Genomic DNA, 18,788 nt, shown 5'->3' on the forward strand with positions numbered 1-18,788 from the left:
CCATCTTATTTAGTGTATGATAGACACAAAAATGTATAGACAATTTAGTCAAGTAGTAATAGCGATTGGCTAACAACTGATAGTTTGGAATATAACGAGGGAAGCGAGATTCCATCGTTACCACCCAAATGGCAGTTGGTGATGGCCAAGTGAACTTGAAGGAAACTACAATTATCGGGCCAATTCTAGGAGATATTATCCGTTAACTCCAATTCTTAGCTGCCTATCATTGAGAATTTAATGATTATTTCCAATTGATCTACAAATTTAAGTCCACCCAAAAAGTTTGAATATCAGCTGTAATTATTCATAACAGATTATTTCAACAATCCAACTCTTCATTGATTTTACTCCTGGTGAACTATCGGAGCGTATTGCCTTATACTTCCCGTTCAAATATCAAATAAGCTCTATCTCAGTACTAAACTCTCCACTGAACTTACTCTAAAATTAGTGAAGCCCCCAAAGTCAATTTCATCACTTATTCTCAATCTCCAATCGAGTTGACCGTCTACAACTGTCTATGTTCTTTGTACACTCGCTAGCATGGCTAGTTTGTTGCTATATACACGTCTATATTTCACTCAACAAATGCTCAATATCTTGGTAGTATTCCTTGTCCAAGTGAGTCTTCAATTCTTCCTTGGTCAACCATAAGAATTTCATGGACTTGTCTTGGGGCTGGAAATCTCCCGACAAAATGTGCGACTTGATGAAGTATTCCTTCTTGTTATCCTTGGAGTTGTTATATACATGGCAAGGAGTGTTGGAAACATTGAAGTAGTTGATTTTTTCACCACCAATCTTGTATAAACCTTCTTCGGCCAAGGTGTGTAATGCAGTAACCTGTTCAGATGAAGGTTCAGGGAAGTTTGGTAAAATCCAAGTGGAGCCATTTTGGATGGTCAAGTACAAGGTCCGGCTCAATTTTCTTTCCAAGCTGGTCAAGTCGTTTTCCTGATCGGCCTTGGTAGTTCTGGAGTTGGGCACAATCTTACGGGCCAAGTCGTCCTCGGTTATGGTGTCCTGGGCTTGTTCCAACTCTGCTGGCTCCAATTCGTCCGCTTCCTTGTATGTCTTTGGTAACTTGAGCTCTTGTTTGAATCTTCTGTCTCTCTTGTGTCTTATTTGTGGTCTTCCTCTTGGGAATTCGATGTTGGGATTGTCAGCCACAGGATCTTTGTTCAATTGTCTGAATCTTTGCTCTGCCAAGGTACCTTCTCTGAAGTAGAACCATTTGGGGAAAGTCCACATCAATCTTCTCCATAACTCGTTTTGGTATTTGTAGTATTGAGCCTCGAACTTGGGAACATCCGCGGTTATAACTGGGTTTCTGGACAATATTAAGGTGGATGAAACGGTGGGGTTGGCGGTGGAGTATGCCCGGACCAATCCCACACGGCTAAGGTTGCCTGACAAACCTCTCATGACGTGCTGATGTATGGATCTGTGCTTGTTGGTGCAGCAGACTTTTTTGGTTATAGGTTTGGAAATTTTCACTCTGCGCGTAATTTTGGGCCTCGCAGTACTTTTGGGGCTGCGCCTCATATCCGGGTAACTGGCAGCATGACTATAAAAGGCAGCATTGCCCCTTGCCCTTCGCGCTTTTAGCATCATTCATTCTTTACCACCAATCTAATCAAAGTCCTTTTGAGGTCAGTAACAGAAAGTAAATCCAGTAGTCGAATCCACTAGTAAGGCTCGTATTTTGAAGTATTTCTATATATTTTTACTGAGTTTGAAAAGATACTCCGTAAGTATCATACAGTAGTATAATCTACAGTCTCAAGTAGAAGCCGTAAAGTTGATAAAAGGTTCCAATATGTCTGTTGAAGAGTTTGAATCCATCTTAAAAGAAATCCCCACATTAAAGGCACCAGGTGTCTCTGGTTCTCGTATTAAGAGGTTGACTGATATTGCTGTCAAGAACGTTGATCAAGAATCAAAAATCATAACTACGTTATACGCTAACTGTAAGGCTGTCCCATCTTCTCATAAGTTAGGTGTGGTATATGTGGTTGATTCTATCGTAAGAGGATACACCACAGAAGCTAAGCAACGTAACCAAGCCATTAATTCTCTGGCCCCAGAAGGTAGTTATGGTGCCGCAGTTTACAAGATCAGTGAATTGATAGAGTCGATCCTTGATGATGCATTGGAATTGCAGATCAGTCAATCCCAAATCACTAAGATTAGTAAGGTGGTTGACATCTGGGAAAGAGCTGAAACGTTTGACCCAGAAATCTTGAAAGCAATCAGATCAAAGCATTTTGTCTCTACCACCCCTCCAGGAACTCCTCCAAGATCCAAGGTTGAGCCAGTCAAGCCTACTGCTGGATCTGATCAAGGATCCAACAGTATTTTGTCGGCGTTGGCTTCCTTGGCTAAGTCGAATTCTAGTTCGAACACTCCCACTTCTTCCGCTGCTGAAACAGTTAAGCCAGAGAGTAACGCTAACAACATTTTGTCCCAGTTATCTGCCCTCTCTGGTGCCAACAATGGTTCGGCCCAACCTTCGTATCCTACTCAATCCCAGCCACAGGCCCCCAGTGCCCCTGCTGGAAATGAGCAATTGATTTTCAACATGTTGCAGCAAATGCAAGGTGGAAACTCTGCTCCTCCAGCTCCTGCTGGCAATGGTTTGCCTCCACAACCACCAAGACAGGATTACTCCAACGATAGACGTGGCCGTGACTCCGGTGCTGATGCATATTCCAGAAGAAACAGATCTAGATCTCCTAGACGCGGAGGTGAAAACCAATATGGTAGAAGAGACAGATCTCCACCAAGAAACCAACAGTATGGTAACTTCCAACAAGGTCTTCCTCAACAATCTCAACAACAACAATTCCAACAACAGTTCCAACAACAGTTGCAAAATGGCGGCTTCAACCCTCAACTCGCTGCTGGCGAAATGAATATCGAAGGTACCCCTCACTACCGTCCAAGAAACGTTGGCTTTGATCCTACTTTGCCACAAGGTTCTTTCAAGGTCTTGTCAAGAACCTTATTCATTGGTGGTGTTCCACGCACCATGGATGAACAAGCCTTATCATCAGTCTTAAGACCTTATGCAGAAGTGCAATCTGTTATTTTGAACAGTGAAAGAAAACACGCATTTATCAAGGTTTACTCTAGAAGGGAAGCCGAACAAGTAATTACATCTTTCAACAAGGATAATTCATTGCCATTAAGAACTCGTTGGGGTGTCGGTTTTGGTCCAAGAGACTGTTGCAACTACCAACACGGTATTTCGGTTATTCCAATCCAGAGATTGACTGATGCTGATAAGACCTGGGTTGTACAGGCACAATGGGGTGGTACTGGTGGCCAGCCACTTTCTAGTGGTATGGTGATTGACGAGCCAGATATCGAAATTGGAGCTGGTATTTCTTCTAAGGCCATGTCTAAGAAGATGCCTACCAACTCCGCCAGAAACGGTCCAAAGTCTAACAAGCCAGGTGAACCTGATGAGGACTATGTCAAGACCACCTTGATTCCTCAACAGAACATCGCTGCCAACATGTCGCACGGAAGTCAACCAGATTTCAGTACATTCTCGCAGTCATCTGTGAATCCATTGTCTGGATTGTTTGCCAACTCCAACAATCCTCCACAACAGCCTCCAGCAGGCTTACCTCCATACCCAGGTATGCCAGGACAAGCACCACCAAGTTTCATGCCCCAAGGACAAGCACCACCAAACTTGAGTGCCCAATTGGCCAACCTCTTCCAAAATGGTGGAATCAATCCCCAGGGACAATAATTTATAGTATGTATAGCATCCATAAACAAGTGCGGCTTGAATCGTTCTTAGTTTCCTCAATTTAATGTATCGATAACATAATAAGCAGCTTCAGGCCATATCAACTTAAAGTTGTAAAGAGTTACTTTGTGTCATTTGTAATTTGTGAAAGTTAGTGTTAGTATTATGTGGTTGTTATAAATTGTATAATTTTTTGAAAATACGTCAAATATACGTATAAAATGTATAAGGGTAAACTATCTAATCATTTTGTTGCTTATGAAGCCAACCAGGACAAAGAAAGGTTGCAATTGTTTATCGAACTTTGTAATAGTTCTAGTGGCTACTTGATAAGAACATCTGATTACACACCTAAAGGCAGATTTTATTGCTATACTAAAAAAGGTAGCGACCTCTACATATCAGTATCTGCCCAATATGATTAGTGAAAGTTCCACGATGTCAAAAAGTAGACAAAAATCTACATCTTGCTGCTTGGCCCTCTTAAAGTACTTCCTTCTAAATATTTTACAGATGCAGCTAGCACAGTACGTAAAACCTGATCGGGGCCCAAGGAATAGACCTTTGGTGTCTATAAAATTCTTGCTAGTATCTCCCATCTGGAAGAATGTTAGATGTATCAGTATTAGTATTTCATTCGACCTTTTCATTGCACTTCAGGGCTTCATTGTGATGCTTGGCTTCAATTGATTGAAGCATGGAAAAAACGAATACCTACTATCTATGGTCAAGTTCGATACCGTTTTATGGTAAGCTAAGGGGAAGCCTGAAAAATGGAATTAACTCACAAGAGTATTCATTCCCCAGTACCATCAGATTTCGCAATCAACCACCAGATAACTACACCAGAAAACTACACCAGCACTGTACTTTCCCTCTACTTCTCAGCACACGGAGATCCACGGACCAGAACAGATCCATTGCTCTTATTGCAGTCCAGCCTTTTCCCACTCCTTTCAACCACCTCACCGTTCCACTACCGTCCTTCTCCCATCATGGGTGCCAAATCCAGTCGCAGACCACAATCTCAGTGATCGGAAACGCGCTGCTCCACTCACCATCACCATGCCCAAGAGACTAAGCAAAGAGTATTCCAGCATAAAGCCCACCAATTGGAAGGGACTACCGTCTGCTTCAGGTGAGCCAGGCATCTTCGACGACACCCCAAAGTCCAAGCCCAAGAAGAAGGGTATCTACATCCATGGAGAGCCAACAAGCAACCCAGACGTGTTCGGCAGACTGTTGAAGTACGGGTACTCCGACACTCCCCAACTCGATAACGATAACGACGACGAGTTTGAGAGTGGACTCATCAAGATCGACGAGTTGGAACTCCCCCAGTCCCTGAAGTTGCCGCCATTGACAGAACCCGAACCACAGGTCGAATTGCCGTCGTCTTCCAGCGACGACCAGGACGAGCCTGGAGAGCTTACGGTGCAGCTGATCGAGGGTGTGGTACAGCGGCTCAACAAGTACAAAAGCTCCCAGATTGACGTTATCAAACAGAAGTTTGAGCAACATAAGTTCCCGGCTCCAATCGTGTCCAAAAAGGCGCTTTTGAAGCGGGCAGGAGCCCACACAGGCATGATCTCCAAGATGTTGAAGGGCAAGTGTGAAGATTCCCACTACTACAACTTGGCCAAGAAGCAGCACCAGGTGTCGGACCAGGACACCATGTCTAGCACCGAGAAGTGGAACATTAACTGGGAGATCTTCTACGGTGGCTACTACGGGATCAAGCGCCAGCTGATCATCGGAAACATGATAAACAAGCAGTTCCAGAGAAACCTACGGTCAGCAGCGAAAAAGAACCAGACTGTCTCCTACTGGACCACGTCTGCCTTCTCGACGTATGTGCTAGCGAACGAGATAATTATCCGGTTGGTGATGGAGGACACCGGCTGTGGTATCGACGAAGCAATAGAATTAATGCACCAAAGCATCGAGTATGGTCTAATAGTGGCCGACTCGATCGACGTGGATGACGATGTCGAGCTAGAAGGCAGGGAGTCAGAAGTGGACCACAAGAAAGAGGACACCAAAGACATTGAGGGCGACAACAGCGACAATGAAGGGCCTGTGACGAAAAAGCCGAAGATGACGCTCATTGACGAGTTGGTCAATGATGTGAGCTAGTGAAAAACTTACACATATCATTCAAATGCTAGTCAGTTGGAGACAGCTGGCTGGAAATTGACCGCTTGAACTCCCTATACTTACGAGTTGGTCAATGCTTCTACTGGCAAATGTTCCATTTACCAAGCAAAGGTAAGTTAACCCAGCAAGAGAATACCAAGAGACACCTTCGGGAGCAGGATTCACGGCTCATTGGCAAGTATAAAGTGACTTCATCAGATCGAGTATCTAATGAGCCCCAGAAAGGGAGCAATTACCAGATCATCCAGTTTGGGAACTACACAAACTCGTTGATTTCTTGAAGACTACACACTCACCACCGAGCTGGCCATTTTGCACTACACATCTTATCACTGACTCGCACCTGCATTCGCGCGACTCAATTTATTGATCTATTAGTATTCAGCATTATCCAGTCTTCAAAGTGTTATCGTCAATTAAGTCTCACTGGCCAAGGTCTATTCCGGTCTTTCATCGTCCGTTTCACCACTCCTCCAGCATGCTCAGAGATACCGTATTCATCAAAGAAGTGGCAGCCACAGCCATCACTGGAAAGGATGCCTGGAATAGACCAACACCCCAACCCATCCAGGTGTCGGTGGAATTGAACACAGACTTCCACCAGGCATCTGTGTCAGACAACTTAAAATACTCGCTCAACTACGCAGTGATCTCAAGAAACATCTTGGAGTTCATGAAGAACAACGAACACAAGAACTTCAAGTCCTTGGCCAACATCGGCGAATCCATCAGCGAGGTTGTGCTTGACGAGAAGAAAGGAGGTGGCCACACAGCCTCGATTACCATCAAAAGCACCAAGTCTGAGATCAGAGCCGATTCCATTGAATACTCCATCCAAAGATCCAAGTTGGACGTGGTCACCGACAACGACAGAGTCAAAGTGCTGGGCCTCAAGTTGTTGACTATTATTGGTGTGTTCACGTTCGAAAGACTTCAGCGTCAAATCGTGGATATCGATTTGGTCTTGACTGTGGCCAAAAACTCCGACATCACAATCCATAAAATCATCAACGACGTGGTACAATACGTCGAAGGAAGTAATTTCAAGACAGTTGAGGCCTTGGTGATGAAAATAGGTCAATTGATCTTTCAGAACCACCCTAAAGGAATCGAATCAGTCAATGCGAAGGTCACCAAACCTAATGCTATTAGTTTCACTGTTGGTGTGGGTGTGAGCTCCGACATGACCTCAAATTCCTTCAAAGACGTTGAACCAATTGTCATCGATGCCGGCGAGAAGTTCAGCAGTAACTCATTCAATCTTCCTTCTCAAGCCGAAGAATCTTTAAACAACATCTCACAACACACCGCGTACATTGCGTTTGGATGCAATGAAGGCGACCCCATGGAAAACATCAACAAGGCGTTGGCATTGTTGGCTAGCTACAATATCGATTTAATTTCAACCTCGTCATTGTATATTTCAAAGCCAATGTATTACAAGGACCAAAATGATTTCTACAATGGTGTCATCAAAGTTGCATTTAAGGACAAATCCCCTCATGACTTATTGAAGGCATTGAAAGAGATCGAGTATAGTCATATTAGCAGAGTCAAGGAGTTTGAAAATGGACCAAGGTCCATTGATCTCGACATTATCTTATATGACGATCGGATTGTCAATTCACCAGATTTGAATATTCCTCATATCTCGATGTTGGAAAGAACATTTGTTCTTCAACCATTATGTGAGTTGATTCCACCGGATTTTATCCATCCAGTAAGTGCAGAGCCAATTCATAACCATTTGAAGCAAATATTGATGAGTAAGCCAGACGAGTCGCTTCAAGAATCTCATCATTTACATCAAATCATTCCAATTCCTAGATTAAAGCATAACCCATTGACTTTTGACCAATTGAATTACAGACATTCAACATTGATTATGGGTATTTTGAACATCACCCCAGATTCTTTCAGTGATGGGGGCAACAGCAATGCTTCCATTGAATCTGTTTTAGTGAAAGCAAAAGAGTTGATTGAGCAAGGTTCAACAATTTTAGATATTGGTGGTGTTTCCACTAGGCCTGGTGCTGAAGAGCCATCTTTGGAGGAAGAACTCAGAAGAATAATCCCCGTTGTTAAGGCCATTAGAAGTCATCCTGATCCACTGTTAGCCAACTGTATCATTTCTATTGATACCTATAGAGCAGATGTTGCTGAACAATGTTTGATAAATGGCGCAGACATCATTAACGATATTTCTATGGGTTTGTACGATGAAAGAATATTCGAAGTTGTTGCCAAGTATGGGTGTCCATACATCATGAATCATACTAGAGGTAACGCACAGACCATGAGCAAATTAACCACATATGAGTCAAATACCAATGATGATATCATTGAGTATATTGTTGGCCAGAACTCTGAGCACCAAGAATTGAAGTTCAAGCCCGAAGTGAATAATTTAATTAACGGCATTTCTAGAGAGTTGAGTCTTCAAATGTTGAAGGCTTTCAAAGCAGGAGTCAAAAAATGGCAAATTATTGCTGACCCAGGTATCGGGTTTGCCAAGAACCTACCACAGAATCTTTCTATCATAAGACATGCGTCGACTTTCAAGAAGTATTCAGTGTTAGTGAACGAGACTGACCCGACTGACAATTCAGTTACCCACTCCTACTTAAGTTTCAATGGATTGACAACCTTGTTGGGACCATCAAGAAAGAAGTTTTTGGGTACTCTCACAGATCAACCGGTTGCCGCTAATCGTGTTATTAGTACAGCTTCAGCAATCATTGCTTGTATTGAGCAAAATACTGACATAGTCAGGGTTCACGATGTGAAGGAAGCCAAGGAGGCAATCAAAATCGGCGATGCAATTTATAGAGAACTTTTCTAAGAGAATAATAGTTGTATATTAATATAAGATAATGACTAATCAAATGGTAGGCGATGCTTGTTGAAGAACAAGTCTTCACCACGAAATGTAATCCTAGAGGCTACCGGCAATAGCCTGGTGATAAATGCAAACAGCCAAGGTTAGAAGGTATTTTCTAACGAAGACATAAACGAACGAGTAGGAATTAGACGGAAAAATATAGAATTCCTTTTTTAACACATTCAAGTCGGAGCTGAATAGAAAAATGATCACTTTAATCTTTTAGAGAATTTCTTCTTCATCTTATTGCTCATATTCTTATTCCACACCACCCCACTCATAATAGATCTATGAAACCCGTAAACGTCGTGGATACTTCCATCTTCATCATTGTAGGAGCTACCTGAGCTCGATATCAATGTTTTTCTCTCCTCATCTGTCAACTCTGTAGCAAGACTCGAAGTTTTCTTGCTATTCAACTTACTTCGCTGTTTTGAGACAAACTCACGACAATTGTTAATTTCATCCTGGGGCAACGATCCAAAACCATACCCACCAATTTTCTTGAAACAATTGTCAACCAAAAAGTTTGGATCAAGTATAATCTTCGGAAAATTTTGCATGAACTGGAATAACTCGATTTGATCCATCTCTGCACCTCCACCCGAAGTGCCACGAGCCTTCTGGAATTCTGGATTATCAAGGCACATTTTACAGATAGTTAACGAGATCCTGAAAATGGTTTTGGAGCCTTCATACCACAATATATCCCACACTCTCAAGGCTGTTTCAATAGGCAAAATTCCTACGAATAACGACATGAACCACGAGGAAGTCACGAGAGTCACTGGCGGAAGCCTGGTGAGAATTTTGTCCTCCGAAAGGGTCTCTCCCTCGAATGTCTTTCCAAGAATACTCCAAAGTTGAGGAATGTATTCTTTTACACAGAGCATCAAAACACCCTGATCTGTGTGGACACCCTCTAAGTTTGCCGAGTGGACTTTTGGAATGATTCGCTCTGTCAAAATCACAAGCATCCAGAATGCTTTTTCCTCTTCCATGAACAATAGTAAAAGGCCTGCCAAAAAATTGAGCGATTGGCAGTACCCTATTTGGGGCTGGTAGTGGGCAAAAGCCACCAACACTCGCCTCAAGCATTTAATCATACCTGTTTCTGCAGTTGGGAGCGAGTCTGTATTAATGGTGGTGGAGGACGATCCGGGATCCGCTCCTAGCATGTCGTTGAAATAAATATTATCAGGGAAAGTCCGGTTCAAGTCCCGCTCTATAACTTCTGTATCCTTGTTTTGGACTTCGGCAGTGTCCTTGACGATCCTATCGTAAACACCCACATGTTTGTTCAATTTTTCATTCCCACCAGCGTAGAAGAACCAGGCATTGCCTCGCCATTCAGCAGGTATGCCTCTCCGGATCATCTTCTTGACCTTGTCAGATTTGGGAGGGAACCTGGTGGGAATGGCATTGTCGTTGTCGAGGCCGAGGCCGTTAGATTTCATGAGCAAGAGCCACTTCTTCTTGCGACGGAGCGAGTACTGGGAGTACTCTTTGAACCATTCGTTGTACTCTTCTTTGGTGGTGCTGTGGTGGGCAGAGGCCTTTTTGAAACCGTAGCGGTCGTATGGTGACTTCAAGAGTCCGTCGATGTTGTCTGGGCTTATCGGCTGGATCTGGCTCTTGCGGTCGAATGCAATGGTGATAGGGCTGGCGATTTCGGGCTCGTCAAGGGTCAACGAGTTGTCGGTATCGTGGAAGTCGAGCCTGTCCAACTCTTTCATGATGCTGGCGTCGAGACCTCTTTCAGGCAGGGCTGTGCCTTCTTCCAAGGGAGATTCTGTGCCGTAGATGTCTAACAATGAGTAGTTTCTGGAGTAGGACGAATCGGTCCGCTGGTGGGATTTTGGCGTCAGGAGGTAATTGGCCGCCAGCGTGTGGGCCCCACCCACCGTGGGAGGGCGGCCTGACCCACTACCTTCAGTTTTGTCCTCGGGTGCCATGGCCGTGTGGTGGAGACTGCCAGAGTGAAGTGTCGTTATAGGCGATCGGAGGCGCGACAATGTCGCCCAGCATCAAAGGTGATNTAGGTTGTGAATGGGGCAGGAACAGACAGGCAGGGGTCGGAAGGGGCACGAGCGCGTGCAGGGCGTTGCCAAGATCAGAGAAGCTGCCACTTGCGGCACCAATAGGAATTGTGACAAATTAAGGGTGGAGATGAAATGTATGGCTAGATTTCATAAGTGGTTCTGGTAGTGACAATTTTACTGGACTGTTAGGCACCATATACACTTGATGGGCGACTTGTGTTCTCTTTCTTTATTTCGGGATAGCACAATAGGACATGAATTTTGAATTGTTTGGATGGTAAGAATTTGAATTCGCTATTGGTGATTTTATGAGCACCAGAGGTGAATTACGAGGCAAAGTCTACTTGGGAAATTTACAGTAGTTATCCAAGAGAGTGTAGTCTCGAGAGAGAGGAATTGCACATCGAGAACCAGACTGACATCTTGATATGGATTTGGCTTTCGTAGTTCCTTTAATTATGGTCTAGGTTCAATATTGTAGCTCATAATTTTGCAGACTTATAATGACAGGTTTAGCCACACCCAGTTAGGGCACTTAATACTACTGGAAAGATTACGACAGGATAGAAAATCTGCATACTACAGGCCAAGCAGTCAAAACTCATAGTTTTAGCAGCTACCCAAAATAGCAACACCTTTAACTGTATCATCTAATGGTATATTTCTCCATTTCTGACCTAATACATTAAATCGAGATCGGTACTAGGTACGTGCCCTAACTGTATAAGGCACCTCTTCGGGTCTGCTACGGATCACTTCTCAATTTCCTACCAATACTCTCGCAATTTATTAGTTTGGCACTTGCACCATCTGCCAAGAACCATTTCGCACCATACCATAAATCATCCTTCCACAGCGCCTACCACTCCAAAACTACACCATGTACTGGCGGTATAACTGGTGGAAACAAGAGGCATATCCCTCGTGCAAGCCCATCAACCTCTCGGAGGGCATGCTTATCTCACACTACGTCTACTCGCCCGTGAAGCACATCACATCTGGGGTATACCAGCAGCAGTGCTGGCACGACTCGGTACCCATGATGAACACCAACATGGGACTCGTCATCGACAAGTTCACCACGCCGTTGCCCATCGCGGCGCAGTCGTGGCAGATGTTCACCAAGAACAACGCCCAGGGGTCCTTTGCCTACAGCGTGGTGTCCATCGTGTACGCCATCTCCATCCTGTTTGTGATCATCTGGTTCCTTACCATCTTCGTGCTCACCAACTACACGATCAAGCCTTCGTTGTTGATGAAGGCATCCACCATGTTGTCGTCGTTCTACATTCTCCTTGTGGTGGGCAAGTCCATGGCCGTGCTCCACGACCAGCAGCGTGCTGGGTACTTGCACGGCACCCAGCTCTTGGAGGTCATCAACGACTACTTGCCCATCAACATCGTGGACTTGGTGGTGGTCATTCTCCTCCAGATTAACCAGGTCCAGGTCATCATGCGCATCTTCCTGCGCCAAAAGGACAAGAGAACTGCCTTTTTCATTGGCATCTTTGCATCCATCACCTCGCAAGTCATCTGGGCCGTGGCCAAGTTCTACAAGTTCAAAGACAATAACGAGGCTGGAGACACCCTTCCCGCGTTCATCTACCTTGTGCGGATCGTCATGGGGCTCTGCTACGCAGCCATCATCTCGGTGTACCTCTTGACCAAGATCTACTACATCATCGCAAACAAGACAATCTGGTTGCTCTCGTTGCTTACGATCGTGTTGATATACAGCCCCGTGGCGTTCTTCGTGGCTGACGTCTCCAACGCGTTTGTCTACGAGTTGTCCGAGGTGTTCTCGGTGGTCACCTATGTCATATGTGTGGTGATCCCTTGGGAATGGTGCAACAAATTCAATATCATTCAAAAAGCCAAGGAAAAGGAGGGAGTTTTGGGTAGAAAATTCTACGAGGACGAGTTGTACGAACTTGACAGATTCGAGCTTTTCGTGGAGGAAGACAGAGACGACGATTTCTCTGGGGGAAACGGCGAGGATATAGAATTGCTCGATAGATCAAGACAAGAAGGAAGCTCAAGCCAGTCCCAGAGGCTGAATCACTCGATACCTGACTCTGCCACCATAGGCAAGACCAACAGGCTTTTTATGACATTACGGAAGACTAAGGAGAGCTTTTTGGCGTTGACTGATAACATTATTGCAGCCGGTTTTGCAATCCCAAGATCAGTCAGTGTCTCTACCCAGTCCATTGACGCTTCAAGATCCAAAAACACCCATTTGGAGCGCATGGATGCTCAGCTCAGCAATCACCAAACTTCCACCCGCACCAGGCCCGATGCTGTGGATAGCGTTCCTACAGGGGAAAATTTGGAGGGAAGTTCTAGGAACAGAAGGAACGTTTTTGTCTACTCCACAAAGGAGGTCAGGTTCCATAATTCGGACGACGAATCCTGATCGCCTAAAGGTACTGGTATTATTTATAGAATGGCGATCTACGGTTTAAGGAAATGCAAAGGAATGTTTATTTCAAAGGGATTGAGTGTAGTATTTAATATTTGTGGTGGTCTACCAAGACCCCTGTGGTAGATCTATTTGCTCTCCTTAGAGTCTATTCTGTGCTCTTGATCTTCGCTGGTATCTTTGTGTTTCTTGTGCTCTTGATTTTCGTTGGTTTCCTCTTTGGCTTCTATCTTCTCTTGATCTTTCTCGGTGGTATCTTCTTTGGCTTCTATCTTGTGCTCCATCTTCTCGTGGCCCTTTTTCGCAATTTCCAAACATATCTCCTCATAGCCAGGTATATGAATATACTCCACACCCTTAGCACTGAGTTTGCTCAAGCTCGAATTGTTTTTGACAAAAATCTCAGGTTCAACCACTCCAACAAAACAGGTTTTGATATTAGAGTTCAAGATTCTATCAACACACGGAAGATTTCCACTCAATCTCAAGGAGCATGGCTCCATGGTAGTATATATTTCAGTGCCAACAGGAACGTCCTTGGTACCAGTGGCCTCGAAGTACTTTTCAAGAGCACACTGTTCGGCATGGGTGTTGCCAGGGAGCTCACGCGAATGACCTGTGGCCAACACCTCTCCACGGTGCACCAATACAGCACCAACATTAAATTGGGTCTGGGTCTCCCCACACTTCTTAGCTTCTTCAATGGCCAACTCCATGAATTTTCTTTGGGGATTAATAGCCCATTCTGGGTACTCTGTCTTGTAAGACCAGGACTTGTCTTCTGCTTCATACTTATAGGCGTGGAGCCACAAGTCCAAGTCATTAGGACCGGGATCCGAGTAGATAGGCATGCCAGAAACTTCACAAATCTCGTCACTCAAGGTTTCGCCATCTCCCTCAGGGTGGATCCAGGATGAAGCAGCTACATCCTTCCCAATTTTGTCCAATCTCTGAATGATTTCTTCATCGTTTCCTTCGTTGTTTTTGCCCAATGACTTTCCCCACACAAACTCATTGGAATAGATGGGGTCGTTGGCTATAGGATGTCCCAAGTATTGCAAATGGACTCTGATCTGATGCGATCTTCCAGTCAAGGGGTGGCACTTGACTATGGAGGTATCGGACTCTTTGTCGTAAGAAATTTTTTTGTAGACGGTTTTGGCCTCCTTTCCATTGGCGACATCGACACGATTCAAACCAAGTTTGGGGGCTACGGTGCTTAATGGCTGATCCACCTCCGTGGTGCCATCGGGAAATTCTCCTTTGACTCGAGCGATATACTCTTTTTTGACGGTTCTGTCTCTGATCTGTTGCACAAATCCATCGGCTCCTTTGGCGTTCTTTCCCAAGAACATCAACCCACTGGTGAGTCTATCGAGTCGATTGCACGGATGCACAGTTTTGCCCAATTCATGCTGGAACACCTTGGTCACCGTGTTGTACCTATACCTTCCGGTGGGATGGACAGGAATCCCGGAAGGTTTATCTATGGCGATGATGTTCTCGTCCTCGTGCACGATCTTGATTTCTCTGGAGGTAACTGGAGGCTCCCGTCTGAAACAACGATGGCTGATCAAGTCTCCGTTTCGTACAATGGTGTTGATGTCGGCAGGCTTCTTGTTGATGGTCACCTGGCCAGCTGCTATTGTTTTCTTGTAGAACTCGGCGTCCCTGTCCCGGAACTCGTTGACAAAGATGTCCAAGAGATTGCGGTCTCTCCATCTCATCTTGCAGTAGGTGAGGTAAGTGAAGTAGTACGGATTCACTCTTCTGAGCCTGCCATCGATGATGTACTTGGCACCCTCTGCTTCCTCCTCGTGAATGGTCTTTTCTTTGTTGATGCTGGCATCGCTAGACGTTTCACCTCCCAACTGTTCATAGGCAGTAAGCGTTTGCTTGTCGATGTACTGGCGCTTCATTCTGAATCCTTTTGAGTCTCTGAGCTTCTTGTCAGGCGGAGGTATCTCCAGAGACGGCGACACTGGTCTTTTAGCTGGAACTTCCATTTTGTAGAGGTATCTGGCAAAAGATCGTATGTTCATTAGTTTTCGATCTCTGAGACCGAATTTGGCGTATACGCCGGTGCGATGGGGAATAAGCGATGGGCTAGAAGAAATAAGCAATTTGCGATAGTATGGGGTCTACAGATGGGAAGGTTACAACGGAGGGTGTGAAGTGGGAGATGTACAATGGATGGGAGTATGTTGTCAGGTTGTATGATTTTACTGGACCTATCAGCATAGTTTGGTAAGTATTAGTCTAAATTAATTTATAGTAATCATTGATCTACATTAATATCTAGTCTTGTGGCATGGGATCAGTATGTGACTTTCTTGAGTTGCAATAGGCTGGAATACAGCTATACTGGTGCTGAATAATTTCGTGATTGAAGGAGTGCCAGATTCCAAATATCTACAAAATAATTGTGCAGTTTTATATTCACGTATAGTCAATCTTTTCCGTTGACACATGTCACAATGCAAGAAATTGGTTTTTGTTGAATTTCAACTAATCTACCAGCAGCTTAACCTAGGAACTTTGTTGCCTAAAGAGCAGAATGTGGGAACTCTGGCCAGGTGACACTAATCGATAATGTGTTTCTCCTGCCCAGTAACTGGACTGCTTAGTTGCCATAGAACACTTTTAAATCTGTAGCAGTTGATAGTATAGAAAATTACCGTTATCAACAGCGTGCCCAAATTTAGGCCATCGCTGAAGCATCACTGTTAATCAGCTAGAATTATGATGTGTATTGGGGCATTTTGGGGCTTTCACTTCGCTCCATCCTTTTGTTCGGAATTGATACCCGTAACTGGAAATTGGATTTAGAGTTCGTAATGATGACAGTGTCATTGTTGCAGGATCAATAGCAGCTGTAAATGCAAGGTTCTGCTTTATAGTTAGTTTCAGCTTAGCAGTAGTACTAATATCAAAAACCCGCTTTACCTCTTAAAAACTGAGATTTGGGATCTGATGTTTCATATTTTCTGCCGTTAAGTTTCTTCAACTGCGTGCTATATTTCAACAACGCTTGAATAACCTTTTGGTCGAATAAGCCTATAATGCTTCTGTGCATCTGCGTCTTCGATCATTACTTCAAACAATTTTTCCCGTGCAACTGCTCATCATATTATTGTCACAGAGTCCAAGTCTCACACCACAGGATTGTTTCATGGTTGGGTATATTCTAAGACGTTCTAAGACGTTATAATACTGAGCCTTTTCTTCCCGTGCATAGAGAACAAACTTTCAACAACTGTAATCAAGAACGAAATACGGCACTTTTCAGCCATTTCTCCCAGGTATAAATACGATAGGATTACTATTGGGGTTTATCACAACCGGTGGGTGGTTTTCCTTGTACAACGTTGCTCATATTTGGCAAAATCATTAGCATTGAAGGCCAAGAGAGCCCTCAGATGGCAAAATACCAAAATTGTTCCAAGAGCACAAGCTAGCTCCATAAATAAGCTGTGACCTTGTTAGTAGGTTTTTGAGTTATACGAAAGTGAGTGCATTTGCTCTAATTGGGCAAGTTAACTGGATGTTTTGAGGGATTATTTCTGGACCTACAAAAGCCCTTGTCTCTCTAACTCTAGATAGTCTTTTTCACTCATTACATTCCCATCTTCGTCCTCTACTTCCACGGCATTTTCCACCTCTCCTTCGTCAATTCGCTTGTCACGTTTTATCTTCTTCCAGAGATCGATTGCTTCCTCGATATCCACAATACTTTTGAATAAAGGTAGAAACTCGTCAGTAATCCCTAAGAACCTCAAACCATGCTGGTGCTTGGCACTTGAAAAATGCTTATCAAAGGCCATTCTACCTTTGTAGCTAATATTCCCACAAATTTGACATTGATAGCTCTTGTTCAATCCTTGGAGTTTGAACAACCAGAAAGGAATTGGAGTACCATCAGCACCCAAGGGCAAATCTTTGTAATTTTCATATTCATCTTCATCGCTGTTTGCATCAGAATCAGAATCAGAAAACTCCGAATCCGAAGAGTTCACAGTAGTGTACTCTGATTCGTCTCCTGCCTTTCCGGTTTCTTCAATCATTTTCTCCCTTTCTGTCATTCCTTCCTTTCTAGTGGCATTATTTCTGGTAGCATCTAACACTGGGCTCAAATGTTTCAAGAGCTGATCAAGTTGGAATTGCAAGTAGAGCCTGTTGTTTTCCGATTTCTGACTAGATTTTTCGACATTTTTCTTGTGTTTCTTCCCTGACAAATGTCCCTCGTATACCGTAGCCTTCGTAAATGTCTTCTGACAGGCTACACAGAACAATTCGTCGGTGGGGGTTTTCAGGCTTTCAACATCACCGGGTTCGAATGTACTGTAAAGATCTCCTAACAATTTCGTGGTATCTAGCAACGGGTTCGTTTTGACAATAAACTGCTCGAGATATTTCACTATCTGATGGAGGTATGTGTCAAAATGTTCGTTCTTGGCCATCAGCGGGTAGTTATTGAGTTTATAAGTGAACTCCACGTACGATGCAATTTCTGTGTTGAGGTGTTGTTTGTATAATTCGTAGGCGAACAAAAGATCAAGGAACTTTCCGAATTCCTCCTCACTAGTGAAGAGCTGGTCCACATCTATGTTAGCAGCTGCTTCACTGATAATGTAGCGTTTCTTGACTCGTACTTTTTCCTTGTCTTCGAAGGTGTTCAATCTCTGTACTTTCGCAGGGTTGCCTTCCAATAGAGCACCTGAGTATGGAGCATACACTTTGTTGATATCTTCTGCAGCCAACAGCAGGACTCCGCTAGCGGAGTCCTGCTCATGCTTTTGCTTGATCAGTTCTAAGGCCTCATCGAATGCGCTGAAAGTGAGTTTGGGATCCGATATCCGGGTCAATTCCTCTTGAAAGAGCTCGTTCTTCTCCTTGAATCCAAGCACGTTGGCACGAAGAGTGCTGTACTTTTCAACAAACCTTTTGATTTCGTGTTGTTGCAAGACCGACTCCTTCTGGGAACGTTTGTTGGCTCTGGTAGCAGTGAGGATATCGGGAGACGGACGCCGGCTCTCCGGAAGAAGGTAGGGGTTGCGCTTGAAGCGCTTGGCTATGTTGGACTCGATGGCATCGATTTCCTCGAGCTTAGACCGCTGGGACTCGATGTACGGGAACATGATGTGGAGATGAGATGGTGAGAGAGTAAACTGTAATATTGGTTGGTCATAAATGCGAGCTGGGGCAATTCACAAGAGGAACCTGAAGGCAGAAATCGCATAGCACTGGCGGAGCTAGTCGTTCACGTCCATGTAGGGGTTCTTGTAGCCATTACTGACCGGCTCTCCCGAGTCAGCGATAGACTCCCGAGTCCTGGTGCCCATCAGTGGTGGTGGCCCCAGAAGCTGCAAACACCAACCTGCATTCTCAACACTATCATCTGCAGTATTGCTACCTGGTAGTACCAGCTTGCTAACAGTCTACAAAGCGAGCCCCCCAGTCCTGAACTGCTCCTTGCGTAAGATCAACCAGAACTCGGCCATACTCGTCCATTCTCTCCCG

At 44.4% G+C, this 18,788-nt stretch overlaps 9 protein-coding genes across 9 annotated transcripts; 5 read left to right on the top strand and 4 right to left on the bottom strand.

Moving 5' to 3' along the window:
- Positions 1–264: 264 nt before the first annotated feature.
- CANTADRAFT_24496 (mitochondrial 54S ribosomal protein mL46) lies at positions 265–1,468 on the bottom strand. The gene has a single exon (XM_020207136.1). It carries the CDS (start codon positions 1,426–1,428, stop codon positions 574–576), a length of 855 nt encoding a protein of 284 aa, XP_020066740.1. The 5' UTR covers positions 1,429–1,468; the 3' UTR covers positions 265–573.
- Positions 1,469–1,822: 354 nt separating this feature from the next.
- CANTADRAFT_46203 (Nrd1 complex RNA-binding subunit) lies at positions 1,823–3,766 on the top strand (the record flags this gene model as incomplete). Its single annotated transcript, XM_020209306.1, has 1 exon — positions 1,823–3,766. The coding sequence occupies one exon, from the start codon at positions 1,823–1,825 to the stop codon at positions 3,764–3,766; it is 1,944 nt and encodes a 647-aa protein (XP_020066741.1).
- Positions 3,767–3,877: 111 nt separating this feature from the next.
- Positions 3,878–4,282, top strand: CANTADRAFT_115622 (uncharacterized protein). The gene has a single exon (XM_020206201.1). The coding sequence runs from the start codon at positions 3,988–3,990 to the stop codon at positions 4,189–4,191; it is 204 nt and encodes a 67-aa protein (XP_020066742.1). The 5' UTR covers positions 3,878–3,987; the 3' UTR covers positions 4,192–4,282.
- A 549-nt stretch (positions 4,283–4,831) lies between these two features.
- Positions 4,832–5,902, top strand: CANTADRAFT_19244 (uncharacterized protein; the record flags this gene model as incomplete). Its single annotated transcript, XM_020206428.1, has 1 exon — positions 4,832–5,902. One exon carries the CDS (start codon positions 4,832–4,834, stop codon positions 5,900–5,902), a length of 1,071 nt encoding a protein of 356 aa, XP_020066743.1.
- Positions 5,903–6,401: 499 nt separating this feature from the next.
- FOL1 (trifunctional dihydropteroate synthetase/dihydrohydroxymethylpterin pyrophosphokinase/dihydroneopterin aldolase) lies at positions 6,402–8,765 on the top strand (the record flags this gene model as incomplete). Its single annotated transcript, XM_020206429.1, has 1 exon — positions 6,402–8,765. The coding sequence occupies one exon, from the start codon at positions 6,402–6,404 to the stop codon at positions 8,763–8,765; it is 2,364 nt and encodes a 787-aa protein (XP_020066744.1).
- A 124-nt stretch (positions 8,766–8,889) lies between these two features.
- CANTADRAFT_114761 (Rab GTPase-activating protein) lies at positions 8,890–11,243 on the bottom strand. Its single transcript, XM_020206199.1, has one exon. The coding sequence runs from the start codon at positions 10,757–10,759 to the stop codon at positions 9,014–9,016; it is 1,746 nt and encodes a 581-aa protein (XP_020066745.1). The 5' UTR covers positions 10,760–11,243; the 3' UTR covers positions 8,890–9,013.
- Positions 11,244–11,509: 266 nt separating this feature from the next.
- Positions 11,510–13,343, top strand: RIM21 (Rim21p). Its single transcript, XM_020207137.1, has one exon. It carries the CDS (start codon positions 11,727–11,729, stop codon positions 13,260–13,262), a length of 1,536 nt encoding a protein of 511 aa, XP_020066746.1. The 5' UTR covers positions 11,510–11,726; the 3' UTR covers positions 13,263–13,343.
- On the bottom strand, positions 13,321–15,290 carry CANTADRAFT_24500 (bifunctional DRAP deaminase/tRNA pseudouridine synthase). The gene has a single exon (XM_020207138.1). The coding sequence runs from the start codon at positions 15,272–15,274 to the stop codon at positions 13,397–13,399; it is 1,878 nt and encodes a 625-aa protein (XP_020066747.1). The 5' UTR covers positions 15,275–15,290; the 3' UTR covers positions 13,321–13,396.
- A 1,547-nt stretch (positions 15,291–16,837) lies between these two features.
- Positions 16,838–18,406, bottom strand: CANTADRAFT_3714 (SF3a splicing factor complex subunit; the record flags this gene model as incomplete). The annotated part of the gene is made up of 1 exon (XM_020208706.1): positions 16,838–18,406. One exon carries the CDS (start codon positions 18,404–18,406, stop codon positions 16,838–16,840), a length of 1,569 nt encoding a protein of 522 aa, XP_020066748.1.
- Between the last annotated feature and the right edge of the window lie 382 nt (positions 18,407–18,788).

This window comes from Suhomyces tanzawaensis, assembly GCF_001661415.1.
Source record: "Suhomyces tanzawaensis NRRL Y-17324 unplaced genomic scaffold CANTAscaffold_1, whole genome shotgun sequence".
Classification (NCBI taxonomy): domain Eukaryota; kingdom Fungi; phylum Ascomycota; class Pichiomycetes; order Serinales; family Debaryomycetaceae; genus Suhomyces; species Suhomyces tanzawaensis.

Bases quoted from the DNA above. Each gene is read 5' to 3' on its own strand.
- CANTADRAFT_24500 (XM_020207138.1), bottom strand. From the start codon at position 15,274: ATGGAAGTTCCAGCTAAAAGACCAGTGTCGCCGTCTCTGGAGATACCT.
- CANTADRAFT_24496 (XM_020207136.1), bottom strand. From the start codon at position 1,428: ATGAGAGGTTTGTCAGGCAACCTTAGCCGTGTGGGATTGGTCCGGGCA.
- CANTADRAFT_115622 (XM_020206201.1), top strand. From the start codon at position 3,988: ATGTATAAGGGTAAACTATCTAATCATTTTGTTGCTTATGAAGCCAAC.
- CANTADRAFT_114761 (XM_020206199.1), bottom strand. From the start codon at position 10,759: ATGGCACCCGAGGACAAAACTGAAGGTAGTGGGTCAGGCCGCCCTCCC.
- RIM21 (XM_020207137.1), top strand. From the start codon at position 11,727: ATGTACTGGCGGTATAACTGGTGGAAACAAGAGGCATATCCCTCGTGC.